The sequence below is a fragment of the Thunnus albacares genome, chromosome 17, assembly GCF_914725855.1.
Source record: "Thunnus albacares chromosome 17, fThuAlb1.1, whole genome shotgun sequence".
Classification (NCBI taxonomy): domain Eukaryota; kingdom Metazoa; phylum Chordata; class Actinopteri; order Scombriformes; family Scombridae; genus Thunnus; species Thunnus albacares.
In genome coordinates, this window is record NC_058122.1 from 551,314 (window position 1) to 566,663 (window position 15,350).

The following is a 15,350-nucleotide window of genomic DNA, read 5'->3' on the forward strand; positions in this document are numbered from 1 at the left end:
TACATCGGCATTGTGGTTGTTCGACAGAAACACATTTTTATGTTAAAGTTTTTAAATCTTGGTCGTTTTTGCTGAGCAAACATTAGCAGCAGCTTGGCTAGCAGCCCCTCCCAGAAGTCTTGTGCTCACGGAACATTTTCAGAGAAACATTGATTTTTTACGCCAAAGAGCTTTATTCAGTATTTTTACAGTTTTAATCCCTGTGTACATTTGTTTTTGGAGAGGAGACCTCTGCGGATAATCTCGGTAAAAACCTGCTGAATGTCTGGATGTTAAATTATCAGAGCATTGAACAGCATTAGAGAAACACTGATTTTTTTACATGAAACTGTTTTATTAAGTGTTTTCACCTATTTTAATCACCGGCTCTGTTTGTTCTCGAGAAAAGAAGACCTCTGCAGATAATTCCTCTCCAGATAAAAACCTGCTGAACGTCTGGATCTTAAGTTATCAGAGAAACAAGCTGAGCAAATGTTAGCAGCAGCTTGGCTACCAGCCCCTACTGGATGTCCTGTGCCTGCTGAATAGCGCTGGAGAAACTCTGAGTGCAGATTGTGTGAAACTCTTCGTCAAACAATTCAGATGCAAAAAATATACCAACTACTCATTCATTGTGCACAATGCCTCTGGCTTTGACAGTCATGTTGGACTACTTTACGGAGCAGGGTTTTGTACCTAGCCTAACTATGAGAGGCAGAGGTGGATTGATTCCTTTAGCTTTCTCCCTATGCATTTAGCAAAGACCCCTGCAATTCTAGAGTTTGATGATATAGAAAAAGGATATTTCCCTCACAAATTCAACACCAGATCTAATAAGTTTTACAGAGGACCCTACCCTGACCCCTCTTATTATGGGTATGACACAATGACTTATAGTAAAAGGGTCACTTTCATGCAACGGTGTATCGCTGTCTGCCACCAGGTGCTTGACTTCCAGAAAGAGCTGCATCGCTATAGTGTCAATAATGTTGAAGGCATGCACAGTCTACTGCTAAACAATTCTCAAGTGCACTGGCTTAGACCCCTTCCTATGTACAACACTGGCATCATTTTGTGTGGCCATTTACATAACAAATTTCTTGCCTAGCGACACATTGGCTTTGACATATGATGGTAGTAACATAGACCAACACAAAACATACTCTAATGCCTCATTACAGTGGCCATGACAACCCGTCAGTAAGATTGCATATAGTGTGTTGTACAGACAGTATAATGAAAAAAATCTCAGCCCTAAAAAGAGACTATGATCCTCGTGTAGTGGTCATGTGGGAATGTGAGTGGGAAAGACAGAAAAAAACCAAACATGTGCAGCATGATGTGTTTTAACAATCGAAATGCCCTGTTTGGCAGTCTTTTTATGTGCAGTGGGAGGTGGTCGTCCTGCTTCTTCCTGAAGTCGATGATTCTTTTGTTTTTTTGGTATTAAGTGCCATGTTGTTTTCTGCGTACCAGTCTGTCAGCCTCTGTACCTCCACTCTGTAAGCAGACTCATTGCCCTCAGTGATCGGCCCCACCACTGCTGTGTCGTCTGCAAATTTAATGATTGTGTTCATGTTATGAGTTGGTATACAGTCAAAAGTGTACAGACAGTAGAGGAAGGGGCTCAGCACACAGCCTTGTGGAGCCCCTGTGCTGAGTGACAGAGTGGGAGAGTGGTGAGGGCCCATCCTGACTGACTGTGGCCAGTCTGTTAAGAAGTCCTTTAACCAAAGGCAGATGTTGTGTTCAAAGCCTAGGTTGGACAGCTTGGAGAACAATCTGCTGGGTATGACTGTGTTAAATGCAGAACTGTAATCCACAAACAGCAGCTGTGCATATGCGCCTTGTTGTTCTAGGTGAAGCAGTACAGTGTGGAGGGCATTGGAAATGGCGTCATCCATTGACCTGTGGCTCTGTATGCATATTGGTGTGGGTCCAGGGTGGGTGGGAGAGCAGCCTTGATGTGCCTAAGGACCAGTTTCTCTAGACACTTCACAATTACTGGTGTTAATGCCACTGGCCTGAAGTCATTGACGTAGGGTTGTAGTCAGCAAATGCTCAGTAAATGTTGAGTACAGTTAGACCTAGCAGTCTCCATTAGATTAGGCGAGTTCAAAGTTATGAAAACAATGGGGGTGTTTTGAATACACCCATAATTTGTTAGTCTGTGGTTAGACTGGCCCAGATGGTGGAGAAGTGATGTCTTGAACACGTTTGATGTTGCTATAAACATGGTCAAGTGTGTTTTTTCCTCTTGTGGGGCATTGTACATGTTAATAAGGTTTTGGGAGGACAGTCTTTAGGTTTGCTTGGTTGAAATCACCTGCTATCACAAAAACTCCATCTGGGTGGGCACTCTGTTGTTTGCTGTTGGTAATTAGCAAATAGCCGAAGGCTGTTGTAGTATTAGCATCCGGAGGAATGTATACAGCAATGATTATGGCAATTGTGAACTCTTGTGGCATGTAGGAAGGGCGACATTTAATTGAAAAATATTCCAAGTCCGGAGAGCAGTGGTTATCAATAGTCTTTATGTTGGTGCACTAGTTGTTGTTCGTGTATACACAAAGTCCTCCTCCCCTGCTCTTACCAGAGTCTCTATTCCTGTTGGAGTGGTGTGCTGTATGGTCCGGTAGCCCGATAGCCTCCTCTGGGATCATTGGGTTGAGTCATGTTTCCGTTGTGACCATAACACAGCAATCCTGTATGTTTTTCTGCATGGATATAGTAAATTCATTCCATTTTGTTGGCAAGTGACCTTGCATTAGTGATGAAAAGACTTGGCAGCGGAGGTTTGTATGGGTCTCTTGCTAGCTTAGCATGAACGCCGGCTCGGTGGCCTCGCTTCTGTTTCCTCTCTGTACGCCGCTTTCGTCACTTTCCAGCTGGAACAGTAACCCATGGAGATGCCGGTGGTCTGACGAGCTCTGTCGGGATGTTGTGGCCAGAGTTCTCGTTGTTGAAAACACAGCCACTGTGTGTTGAACTGATGCTTAGTAGTTTGTGTCAGCTGTATTTTATGTTACCGTATGCATATGTGGCGTCAAAAGTAAATAGACTAGAATAATACTGATTAATGAGTGCTGGCTCGTGGAGTGCTGAGCTGCTGCACGTACGTGCGCCACCATCTTGTGTAAGCAGGAGACATCAGGCTACCCAAGCCATGTGACTGGTGAGGATGCACAGCGTGAATACATTGAGAATTACAATGCTAGAGAAGGTATAAGGCTGAATCCCGAAAACATATGTGTCAAAAAAGCAGTCCGAAGCTGTACCAAGCTAATTTTAAACAGCCTGTTGGATAGATTCAGTTTAAGGACCGTTCTTGCAACATGTGACCCTGAAAAATTCAGTTGATGTTTAGTGATGATTATGACATGAGACAGTTTTCCTTCATCTTCACAGGCTTGTAGGACTGTAGGAAGATGTGAATGTTTTCGTGGGTGCCATGACAGCTGCACATGCCAGATTCATGCTGTATGAAGTTAGGTGATTGGGTTTTGTACTGTGATACAGACAGTGTTATATTTCTATTGTGTGACAGCAGTTGGATTCCTCCTCTTGGTCTGTATCTATGTTATTTGACAGATGAGATAAATGATTGAGATCTGTGAGGGACAGAGCATGAGGACTTTATTATAGAATATATGTCTGCAGGTCCTAAATGCTACACATACTTCATATGTAAGAAGAAGACTGCTATTAAATACAAGGGGGTGACTCTGAATGCAAAAAATGCAGCAGTTGTTACATAGGACACCTTAGTAAGACTGGTAAACGGCTTTGTGAATAACCGGTCTATGAATGAGCCAATAACAACAAAGGCAGATACCATTCAGGTGGTGTACAACAAATACAGGTTCTTTCCTGATTTCAAAACACTACCGTATGGACATTGAGCTTTTTGACACCAGACTCCAGAAAAAATAGATAATGTTGTATATATTAACTTGTGTTATATGATGACTTTTTAAAAATAAGGGATATACATTTTGTGGAAGGACTACTGTCTTCTCTATGACGACACTCTTTTCCCACCACATAAAGTCAACCTACTTATCATTGACGATCTAAAGAATGATGCAAGTTGCAATTTAGAAGTTTAGAACATAGTATGTCCACCATAGAAACCTCAGTTGTATATATCTTGTACAGAATTTATTTATTCAGGGTAAGGCCAGTAGAACCATTAATCTGAATACCAATTATCATGTTCTGTATAAAAATCCTAGACACCCATACCAAATCTTTATATTAGCCAGACAGATGTTTCCATACAAGACAAAATATTTCTTAGAATCTTTTAATAATTCAACAGCTGTACCTTACAGGTATTTATTAGTTGACTTTAAAGCCAACATATCAAATAATCTGAGACTCAGAACAGATATGTTGTTAGACCATCCTGCTGTCTATGTACCAAAAAACAAGTGATCTAGTGAAATTTCATCACGTATCCATAGAAATGTGGATCAAGTTATACCACCAAAGATTATTCATGTTTTGTGTGAAATAGCCCTGAATGTGTTAAAAGGGAAAATACCTTTGACTATGAGTTCGCACAGACATTTGAAGAAGGAACAGTCTAGGATTAGATTGACTGCAGACAAGAAGATTTGTGTTTCTAAAAAAAGAAAGTGATCAACCAGACTGGATGAGGATTTTTGCTACCACTACTAGGAGCTGCCATACCTTTTATTACCAGTCTTTTCTCACAAGGCTAAAATGTTTTAGTTTGTTTGTTTGTTTGCTTTGTTGTTGTAGTTGTTGTTATTTTTCACAAATGGGACATATGCAGAAAATGTATTTGGTTCGACAGCATCAGCTGGATGCAATAAGACAAACTGGCAGTCGTGAATCTATTAGACAAAAAGTAGAAAGTGAGCTGGATAATGTATAGTAGTATAGATAACAGTACAGTATCGTAGTATTGTAGTATCGTTTTACAACTTTTTTAAATGTCATTAGAAAGGGGGATGATGAAAAAGGACTGTTGACACTATCACTTCCTGAGGATGGAGGGAATGAATAGAAAGAAAAGCAACAGCTGTACAGTGATGAGGATACAAAAGATGTCATTATTTCTAAGATTATGCAACATATGCCTATTAGAAACAGTATATTATGGATCTGTTGAAAAAATAAAGAGATGTATCTTGGACTGAACAGGGAGAACTTGTAATTAATAATGTCACACATGTATGGTTTGTTTAAGAGTATCACATACCCATACAAGATTGTAGACTCTTCCAGACAAATAGATTGGCATGAGTTTTGGAAGTCTCTTGCTATGTTAAATGTACCATTATTAGCAGTGCAAAGCACTCAGGCAAGAGAACTTATTACTGGTTACAAGAGTTCCACTACATCTATTCGCAATATTGATAAATATTCATTTTCAGATGCGCCTGTAACTAGTGTAAAGAAAAAAGGTAAACACCTGAAAAGACAGAGGAAGTTTTGATTTTCGTATTATTATATTTATTTAATGTATGTATATATTCTATGTTTTTATGTTTTATTTTTATCTGTTTCATATGTTATTTAACATGTCTATGTTTACAAACTGACTTTTGTTTAAAATGTGTAAAATGTTTGAATTAAACACTTTGAATTGTCTTTTTTGTCTGTGACTTTTATTTGTTGTACAAAAGAAATCATAACACAATATACAAAAACGTGCAGACCTGTGCACACTGCACACAGGTGAAATCAAAACAATGATATAAATCAAGTTGAATTTGATTGACAAACTTACAGACCATTATATCATTACAAACAAGACTATTACCATACTTTTTTAATATACAGTGGTAGAACAGACCTTTTTGAATATTAAATAAAAAAATGTCACAGTGTTGGCCACAAGTGGTTGTAAATTTGTCTTGCAATTGCCTAGTAGAATAAAACACATTTCCACAGTTAATCTCAAGAATAGTGGATATGCTATCAGGGAAATCGGGGTGCCATGGGTCATCTCCAAAAGAGTCAAAAAAACAAACACCTCTGTTTTGTAATATACATTGCCAACGAGTGTGCACCTCCTAAATGAGAGGGATCTGTGTTGACTACAAGCACAGCAGATTCCTGAACATATTCGGGTAGTTGGTCACAAGCAAATACCCTTAGAAAACAAGTTTCTTTTGATATGCTGTTAATGACCGAAATTAGCTCTATGGTATTCATTCCTATTTGTGTCAATAGTTGTCGAAGAGCACCTTGTGACGGTTGGATATCTCAATATGTATGCCCTTTGGCATATATAGCTAAAGACTCAGTATCATAGTGCTGGAATCTAAACGGGTTACTGCCATAGGCACCATTTAAAACCTCATTATCAACAAAACACATGCCAATAAACTTTGGGATCTACCCCAAAAATAAATTGTCTTGATTACAGATTTTGTTACCAGCAGAAATGGAAAAATTTATTAGACATACATGGGTATTTTACAGTAGCATGGGTCAAAGCTTTGGCATGAGCCAAGTTGATACTAGGGGCAATAGAAACCTTTTTAACATAAATACTAGCAGATACTATGTTGACATGATAGTTCAGATTTCCTAGAACCATTAGACAAAATTCATCTTTTGCTCGTATTAATTTAATTTTGAGATCCATACCGTTTTTTAGAAATAGATCAGCATAAACAGGAACGATCAATTCTACAAATCAACTTTGAGATGTATATTGTGCCCTCTGTCTCAATCCTTGATTGTCACCTAAAGCCGAATGTTCATCCATATAACCATTGGTATTCTTGATAAATAGTCCACGTACAAACTGTGTGTCTACTGTGTAAAACTGTGTATCCTTTCCATAGTTTAGTGGGCATTCTATCACACCCCTATATGGGTATGTGTTTGAAGATTGCGAAATCAGTCTGTCTCCCAAGGTTATATCAACTTGAGAAAAAGGTGTACAACCAGGGTAGTTGTTCAGACTTACTTCATCCTGTTGTCCCATATTGGATCCATCCAGATTGGTGATTTTAACGCATAAATATAAAAACGTGTTATTAAGGTTGATGTAGTCTACACAACTGGATGATATGTAAAACTCGCTTTTTACACACTCCTCTGACAGGCTGTGGAGTAGCTTCATTTTATCTCAATAAACCCCACCTCATATGGTTCCTTGAGGTTGATAGGCTTTGCAAGCTTTGTTTTGTTATTCCATATTTTGTTTTGAGGGTACACAGATAAAGATGCATTGCTAGGCAGTGTCATAAAAAAGCTGTCACTACGTTACCACACACTTTTTTTCATTTCTCCTCACACCTATCGAGTATGACACAGAATGGTCAATATTCAGTTTAGGTGTTGCATAAAAAGATCCCTGCAATATTTCCCCAGCACAGATTTTTTAATTTATAAACAAGAGGGTTTCGCTGTATACATTCTGTTATTATAAAATGTTTGTCTGTAAAAGTTTGTTGATAACCCTTTCTGAAAATTCCACGAAGCTTTGAGATTCTCACTTTGTCACCAATATTATATTTAAAAAATATAGATGGTTAAGCCTTTGCTTTGTATAAGTTGTTGAAAACTGTCCTCTTGTTTTCCTTATTGACTTGAGCCAGTGTCATATTGATTGATCTGTGGTAGGAGTGATTATAAGCATGTACAATGTGTTGAAATTTATCTGTGTAACAGTGTGAATTGATAGCTATTAGATACCTCCACATACATTTTTTTAGGGTCTTGTTGAAACACTCTACTATATTAGCTTTTGTCTCATTAGATGTTGAAAAATGTTTCACTAGCAAGGACCACACCATCAACAAGATGTGTTTGGATCATTTTAAGGAAAACGATAGATATGCATAGTTCCTCCGGTCGCTGGCTGCGTTGTAGGGAAGCTTTTGGGGAATCCGCCGCGGCACCCGGGCAACAGTGGACCCCCTCAGGACCCTACAAAGGAGAGGAGAATCATGAAGAAACGGAGAGAGAAATAGAGTGGGGGGAAGGGCACAGAATACGAGAGCGGAAGAAGAGGAGAGGATTAGGTGGTATTTATAGGAATGTCAGAATTGGCATGGTTGAGGTGTGGTCCTGCTCCTGAAACGTCTCTGAATAGCTTCAATTCACTGGCAAGGACCACACCATCAACAGGATACGTTTGGATGATTTATTAAGGAAAATGATAGATATGCATAGTTCTTCCGGTTGCTGGCTGCGTTGTGGGGAAGCTTATGGGGAATCCGCTGTAACACCCGGGCAACAGTGGACCCCCAAAAACCTCTAGTTACTTAAGATAAGGTTGAGGAGATCTGAGATCTTGAGATCTCAATGCGTGTAGTGATGATACATTTGGGAGGAATGATGGCTTGTATGAAGTGAATTGAATTGTATGAAGGCTGAAGCAGTGGCTCTGATCCTGAATGAGTGTCTGGCAAAATGAATTGGAATGGCAAGTATTTGTGTTGGTCTCAAAAGGATTAGCAGAGAATGAACTTTGAAGTAAAATTGGGTATGGCTGACCAGATTGATCTATTTTTAGTTTGTTTTGAGTAGTCAGGTCAATATTTAAATGGGGCCAGATCACAACTAATTTATCTCGTGGCGTGTTTCGTATAGAGCAGGTCAACACAATACTCTTAATTTACGGAGACCCAACATTCCCCCATGAGCAAGCACTTGGCGACGGCGGCAAGGAAAAGCTCCCCTTTAATGGGAAGAAACCTCAAACAGAACCGGGCTCTAGGTGGATGGCCATCTGCTTTGACCAGTTGGGTTGAGAGAGAGGGAGATGGTGTCATCTGAGAAATAAGATAAGTCTGAAAAGCAGGCGGCAGAAAACTGGCAGAAAGAACAGCACCTATATAGAGGTGGTGTTGTCTGGGCGTTTCTGCTGTGGTTGCTGTGATTGGGTGGCAGGGGGCGCTGGTGCCAGATGCCTTGACTAAACTGGCTGCTGAGGTTGCTGGAAGTGAGTGGCAGGGGGTGCTGGCATCCTGGTGCCAGATGCCCTGACTCGAGTTGGCTGCTCTATTCTAAGTTCTATTACTAACTTGCAACGTGGTACGTGTAACAGCAGACGATACTGAAGTTAGGTTAGATTAGTTGTATTAATTACTTTCAACCCAGTGCACATAACGATGGATATTACTGATAGGACGTTATAATAGTTATAATAGTATTTGGCAACCAGGTGCATGTAACAGCAGACGATACTGAAGTGGCATTAGATTCGTTGTATTAGGAATTTGCAACCTGGTGCATGTAACGGCAGACGTTACTGAAGTGACGTTAGATTAGTTGTATTAGTAACTTGCAACCCAGTGTACATAACAGCAGATGTTACCGAGGTGGCATTAGATTAGTTGTATTAGTAACTTGCAAACTGGTGCACTTAACAGCAGACGATACTGAAGTGGTGTTAGATCATTTGTATTAGGAACTTGCCATTACAGATGTTACCGAAGTGATGTTTGATTTAGTATTAGTAACTTGCCACCCAAAGCACATAACGATAGATGTTACTGATATAATGTTAGAGTAGTTATAGTATTTAGCAACCTGTGCATGTAACAGCAGATGATACTGAAGTGGCGTTAGATTAGTTGTATTAGTAACTTGCAACCCAGTGCACATAACGATGGATGTTAAAGATATGATGTTAGAATAGTTTTAATAGTATTTGGCAACCCGGTGCACGAAACAGCAGACGTTACTGAAGCGGCATTAGATTAGTTGTAGTAGTAACTTTAAACCAGGTGCATGTAATGGCAGACGATACTGAAGTGATGTTAGATCATTTGTATTAGTAACTTGCAACCCAAAGCACATAACGATTGATGTTACTGATATAATGTTAGAGTAGTTATAGTATTTGGCAACCTGGTGCACGTAACGGCAGACAATACTAAAGTGATATTAGATTAGTTGTACTAGTAATTTGCAACCCGGTGCACGTAACAGCAGACGATACTGAAGTGATATTAGATTATTTGTATTAGTAACTTGCAACAGGTGCATGTAACAGCAGACAATACTGAAGTAATGTTAGATTATTTGTATTAGTGACTTGCAACCCGGTGCATGTAATAATGGATGTTACCGATATACATAACAGCAGACGTTACTGAAGTGACGTTAGATTAATTGCATGGTAACTAGCAATCCAATACACATAACGATAGACCTTACTGAGGTGACATAAATTAGCAACTGACTTCCTGGTGCCGTTAACTATGATGGAACTTGAAGCTTCTAGAAAAGCATTGGCTATGTTTGCTGCACAGGGGGAAATACGACCTGGCTCCCACCGGGGGTGCGGATGATGCAGGCTGTGGCCGTGAAGGCAGTGATGGGTCTGTGACGTCACGCTTGCTGACTCTGGCGATGAGTCGCTCTGGCGATGAACCTGGAAGCGCGGGAAGTTTGGTGATTGTTGCTGACACTGAGTAGAGATGAAACAGTCTGACGTTATTGTCGCTGTGGTTGAAGGGAATGCCTACCCTTACGGGAATCATTGGAAGCAAGCGACAGTTCAGTCTCTGATGTCGGGCTTGTTTGTGGATGTACAAATTGATTTGTTCAAAAATATGGTAAAAATTATACATTGAAATTAAAAACACAAATGATAAACTTTTATCACTGCAATAGTCACCTTTTTCACTTCATCACTGCGTTTTCACTGCTGATGGGAGAACATCTTTTCTTCACACACTAGCCTCACAGCACTCCATAACAAATAGAAGAGCTGGCAGAAAAAGACACTCTGATGGCATCTCAGTATATGGTAGCCTTATATTCTTTGTCATAGTGGACCACCTCTTAAAAAATCCACTGCAACCTTGTGTAGTTACACCACTGAACAATAGCGATGAGCCAAAAACAGCCGTACTGATGGTGTAGACTTGACAACAAATGATTGACAGCCCAATGTAGCAGCATCCATGGATGAAAGGATTTGGAGGTGATGAACAAAAGCAGACAATCTTTTGTCAAAAGTTGATAACATGACTTGACTGATTCTAAACGTATATACCTCAAAAAGGTTATTAAAAACATGCCCCTTTTTCTTTGAACAATTCAAATAATCCACATTTTTTGTTAGATCATGCCTCAGTCACATCTTATAAAAGGACAAAAACATGCATAAAACCCCCATTTCATCGCCTCTTTTTTATAACACCACTCCTCCACCTGACTTATACCCTTTCCCACCTCAAATGATCCACATGACATACACAACCCCATGTCGCATGACACATGGGCTACATGTGAACATGAAGCACCCTGTGCACATGCATGTGAAAAGCTGACTTAATACTTATTTTGTCTTTTTAAATGATGTTGTTGTGGCAGAAAGAGGCAGACAACAGAGGAATCAAAATGTTCGAGACAAAGGTGTCAGATGGGGGATCTCTTTTATTTCACAACGGCTCACCAACGACGTAGACAGAGAAAATTCCAACATTACATAACGTGACATGCCTTTTTATACTGAAGACAGGCTGTGTGTGTGTGTATGTGTTCGAGTTGCGTGACAAGTCTCATCCTGTTTACCAGACTTTTTGGCTATCCTAAATTCTAAAGAAGAATGGGACATTTCTAAATTTCACCTATCTTTGGACTTTAACCAAATTTGAGTGGGCGTCCCTGCACTATTTGTGTGTGTGGTATTCCGCCTCTTTCCCAATATCTCCAAATGTCTCCTGTTTTGGTTTGGTGGACTGACATGTTTGGCATCGGTACAGGTCACCGTGACCTGGCACTCATTCCAGGTCAGGTCCAAGTCCAAACGCAATCCTGCCTTTTACACAAGTCCTCCATACAGCCCATATGAGTGTATCAATCTTGCAGTGTATCTAAAATGATAATATTTGGCATTCCTAGTTGTAGTGATGATGCAAATTGCCTGTAGGTAAATGGAGTGAACACCAAGCTGAAAGAAAAGTGTTAAAAGTGCTGACATTTTAATGTTTTTGAACTGAAATGTTTTAGCCACTCACATACATAAGCACACATTCACACAAGCATGCATGCACTCACGTACCCACGCTAGCACACATACCCACACACACACAACTTCCATTTTCAACTGTTTAATGATGGAGGCATCATCACCCATATCCTACAAACTTGTGTAGAATGAGATTTTGGCAGCTGATAGGGGTCAATAAAGCTCATGGATTGCTTAATGCTCCTTGAAATTAGTTAATTTGATGAAATCTCTATATGCTTTCCTTCCTCTCTTTCTATCTCATTCATGCAGTTCTCCGGTGGAATCAGTTTTATTTTATGCCATCACCACCCTCCACAATCTGCTGCTGCACCAAGAGGGGGCCAAGATGGCGGTGCGTCTTGCCGACGGCCTACAGAGGATGGTTCCCTTACTGAAAAAGAGCAACCCCAAATTCCTGGCCATTACCACTGACTGTCTGCAGCTCCTGTCCTACGGCAACCAGGAGAGCAAGGTAAGAAGAGGTGGGGGTGTATGAACCTTCAACATCGGACAGGAAATCCTAGTTGTATCCACTTATTTATTACAGAATTACACTTACTTGTTTCTTACCAGCTAATCATACTAGCCAATGGGGGCCCAGAGGGTCTGGTATTCATCATGAGGAACTACAACTATGAGAAGCTGCTGTGGACCACCAGCCGTGTGCTCAAAGTGCTGTCTGTGTGTCCCAGCAACAAGCCAGCAATAGTAGAGGCTGGTATGTCAACATCACTGAACATGAATGTAGAACATTGAGTGGTGATGGGTGTATAGTATGTTTACATATTTTTAAACCTCTGTCCAGGTGGTATGCAGGCTTTGGGTCAGCACCTCACAGGTTCCAGTCAGCGTCTGATCCAGAATTGTTTGTGGACTCTCCGCAACCTGTCAGATGCTGCAACCAAACAGGTATGTATTGATTCACGCACTACTACCACTAGTACTACTGCCAATGCTACCACCACTACTACTCCTGTCAGTGCTACTATACAATGGGACTTGCCCCCTGCTGGCCATTAGAGAGAATGCAGGTTTAAGTCAGTTACGCATTGGCTTCACTTTTCAGACCCAGATCTACCTGCTTGCTACTACTACTGTCAATGCTACTACCACCACTACTATTGTTATAGGACCACTGTGATTTAGTGGCACCAAGATTTAAGATTGCAACCAAATGAATAGCCCTGTCCCTTCCCTTCCAAGCGTGTAGGAGAACCTATGGTGGCCATGAAACTTGCAAAAAGCACAAAAGGCCCTCTCTAGACCCAGTGTCTTGTTTATCCATTCTGGGATACTGTAGAAACATGGCAGTGCAACATGGTTGGCTCCATGGAAGAGGACCAGCTCCCCATGTGGATAAAAGGGCTCATTCTAAAGAAAACACAATTCTTATTTTTAGGTGATAATACACTAATTAAAACATAATTATGTATATTATATCCCATTTATGCCAAGTCAGTTCCACTAGATGCAACTAAATTCTACACAGTGCACCTTTAATGCTACCAACACTACTATTCCTGCCAGTGTGACTACCACTAACACTGTAAATGCCTCCTACTACTACTGCCAATGCTACTACTACTACTACTACTACTGTAAGCAGGAGCTATAGCACTGCTATGATTTGTTCATTTGTTCTCTCTCTGTCTCCATTGGTCTCTCTCTCCAGGAGGGGTTAGATGGTCTGCTGCAGATACTGGTCACCCAGTTGGGCTCAGATGACGTCAACATGTTGACCTGTGCCACTGGCATCTTGTCCAACCTCACCTGTAACAACTCACGCAACAAGGTAGCCATGGAAATTATGAAATGATAAACTGCATGGCCAAAAGTATGGGGACATCTGAATGTTTTGGTCACATTATGACAATTTACCATGTTGTTACAACACTATGGGTTTTAATCTGCTGCAAGATGATGTGCAAGCGGTTGTTCCCGCAAAAGCATTAGTGAAATGAAAAACTGCCCTGGACAAAAAGTAAAAAGTATATAGATGTGCATATCCACATAGAGTGTGTATTTTTATTATTATGACTTTAACAGTGTTAGACTCTTTCAGTAATGATTTTTGAAAATGGTAACTTTGATGTACACAGTAATCAGTATGAGACACAATGTAAAAATTTTTGACTATTTAAATAATGATTATGAGACCCTTAGTCATAATGTTGACTGGTTGGGTTGAGAGAGAGAGAGAGAGAGAAAGAGGTGGGGGGGGGGGGGGGCAGAATAACAACAATCATAACAATAACAATAACAATAACAGCAGCAATAGCCGGGGAAGGACACTAACAGGACAACCCAAGGTTTCCTGTGAGATGAGAAAACACAAAAAACTCTAGGGAAGAGGCTAAGTTAGTAACATGCATTGATGGTACATGAATGCATACAGATGGAGAGGAGGAGGAAGAAAGAGGAGCTCAGCGCATCATGGGAAGTTCTCCAGCAGTTTAGGCCTATAGCACCATAACTAAGGGCTGATCCAAGGCAAACCTGGCCGGCCCTAACTATAAGCTTTATCAAAAAGGAAAGTTTTAAGCCTACTCTTAAATGTAGAGAGGGTGTCTGCCCCCCGGACCAAATCTGGAAGATGGTTCCACAGTAGAGGAGCCTGAAAGCTGAAGGCTCTGCCTCCCATTCTACTTTTGGAGACTGTAGGAACCACCACTAAGCCCGCATTCTGGGAGTGCAGTGGTCCAGTGGGGTAATACGGTACTATGAGCTCTTCAAGACATGATGATGCCTGCCCATTAAGGGCTTTGTAAGTTAGGAGAAGGATTTTAAATTCTATTCTAGATTTTACATGAAGCCAATGTAGCGAAGCTAAAATGGGAGAAATATGATCTCTTTTTCTAGTTTTTGTTAGTACATGTGCAGCTAATTCTGGACCAGCTGGAGAGTCTTTAGAGACTTGTTCGGGCAGCCTGATAATAAGGAATTGCAATAATCCAGCCTAGGAGTAACAACATCTTTTTGGGACAGGATGTGTCTGATTTTTGCAATATTATGTAAGTGAAAAAAGGCATTCCTTGAATTTTGATTTATGTGGGAGTTAAAGGACATATCCTGATAAAAGATAATGCCCAGATTCCTTACAGTGGTGCTGGAGACCATGGTAATGCCACCCAGAGTAGTTATATCATTAGATAATGTGTTTCTAAGGTGTTAAGGGCCAAGCACAATAACTTCAGTTTTATCTGAGTTTAATAGTAGAAAATTGCAGGTCATCCAGGTCTTCATGTCCTTAGGGCATGCTTGGAGTTTGTTTAACTGATTGGTTTCATCAGGCTTCATTGATAAATATAATTGGGTATCATCTGCATCTGCATGGAGTGTTTCATAATAATATTACCTAAAGGAAGCATATACAATGTGGATAGTATTGGTCCAAGCACAGAACCTTGTGGAA

General features: G+C 40.4%; 1 protein-coding gene across 1 annotated transcript in view; it reads left to right on the top strand.

Moving 5' to 3' along the window:
* LOC122966796 (junction plakoglobin-like) overlaps positions 1 to 15,350 on the top strand; it is a 99,720-nt gene that overhangs the window by 22,762 nt on the left and 61,608 nt on the right. Inside the window, exons 6-9 of the mRNA XM_044331123.1 lie at positions 12,209 to 12,410; positions 12,512 to 12,656; positions 12,744 to 12,847; positions 13,611 to 13,730. Coding sequence (XP_044187058.1) covers positions 12,209 to 12,410; positions 12,512 to 12,656; positions 12,744 to 12,847; positions 13,611 to 13,730 — 571 coding nt within the window. The remainder of the gene's footprint in view (positions 1 to 12,208; positions 12,411 to 12,511; positions 12,657 to 12,743; positions 12,848 to 13,610; positions 13,731 to 15,350) is intronic.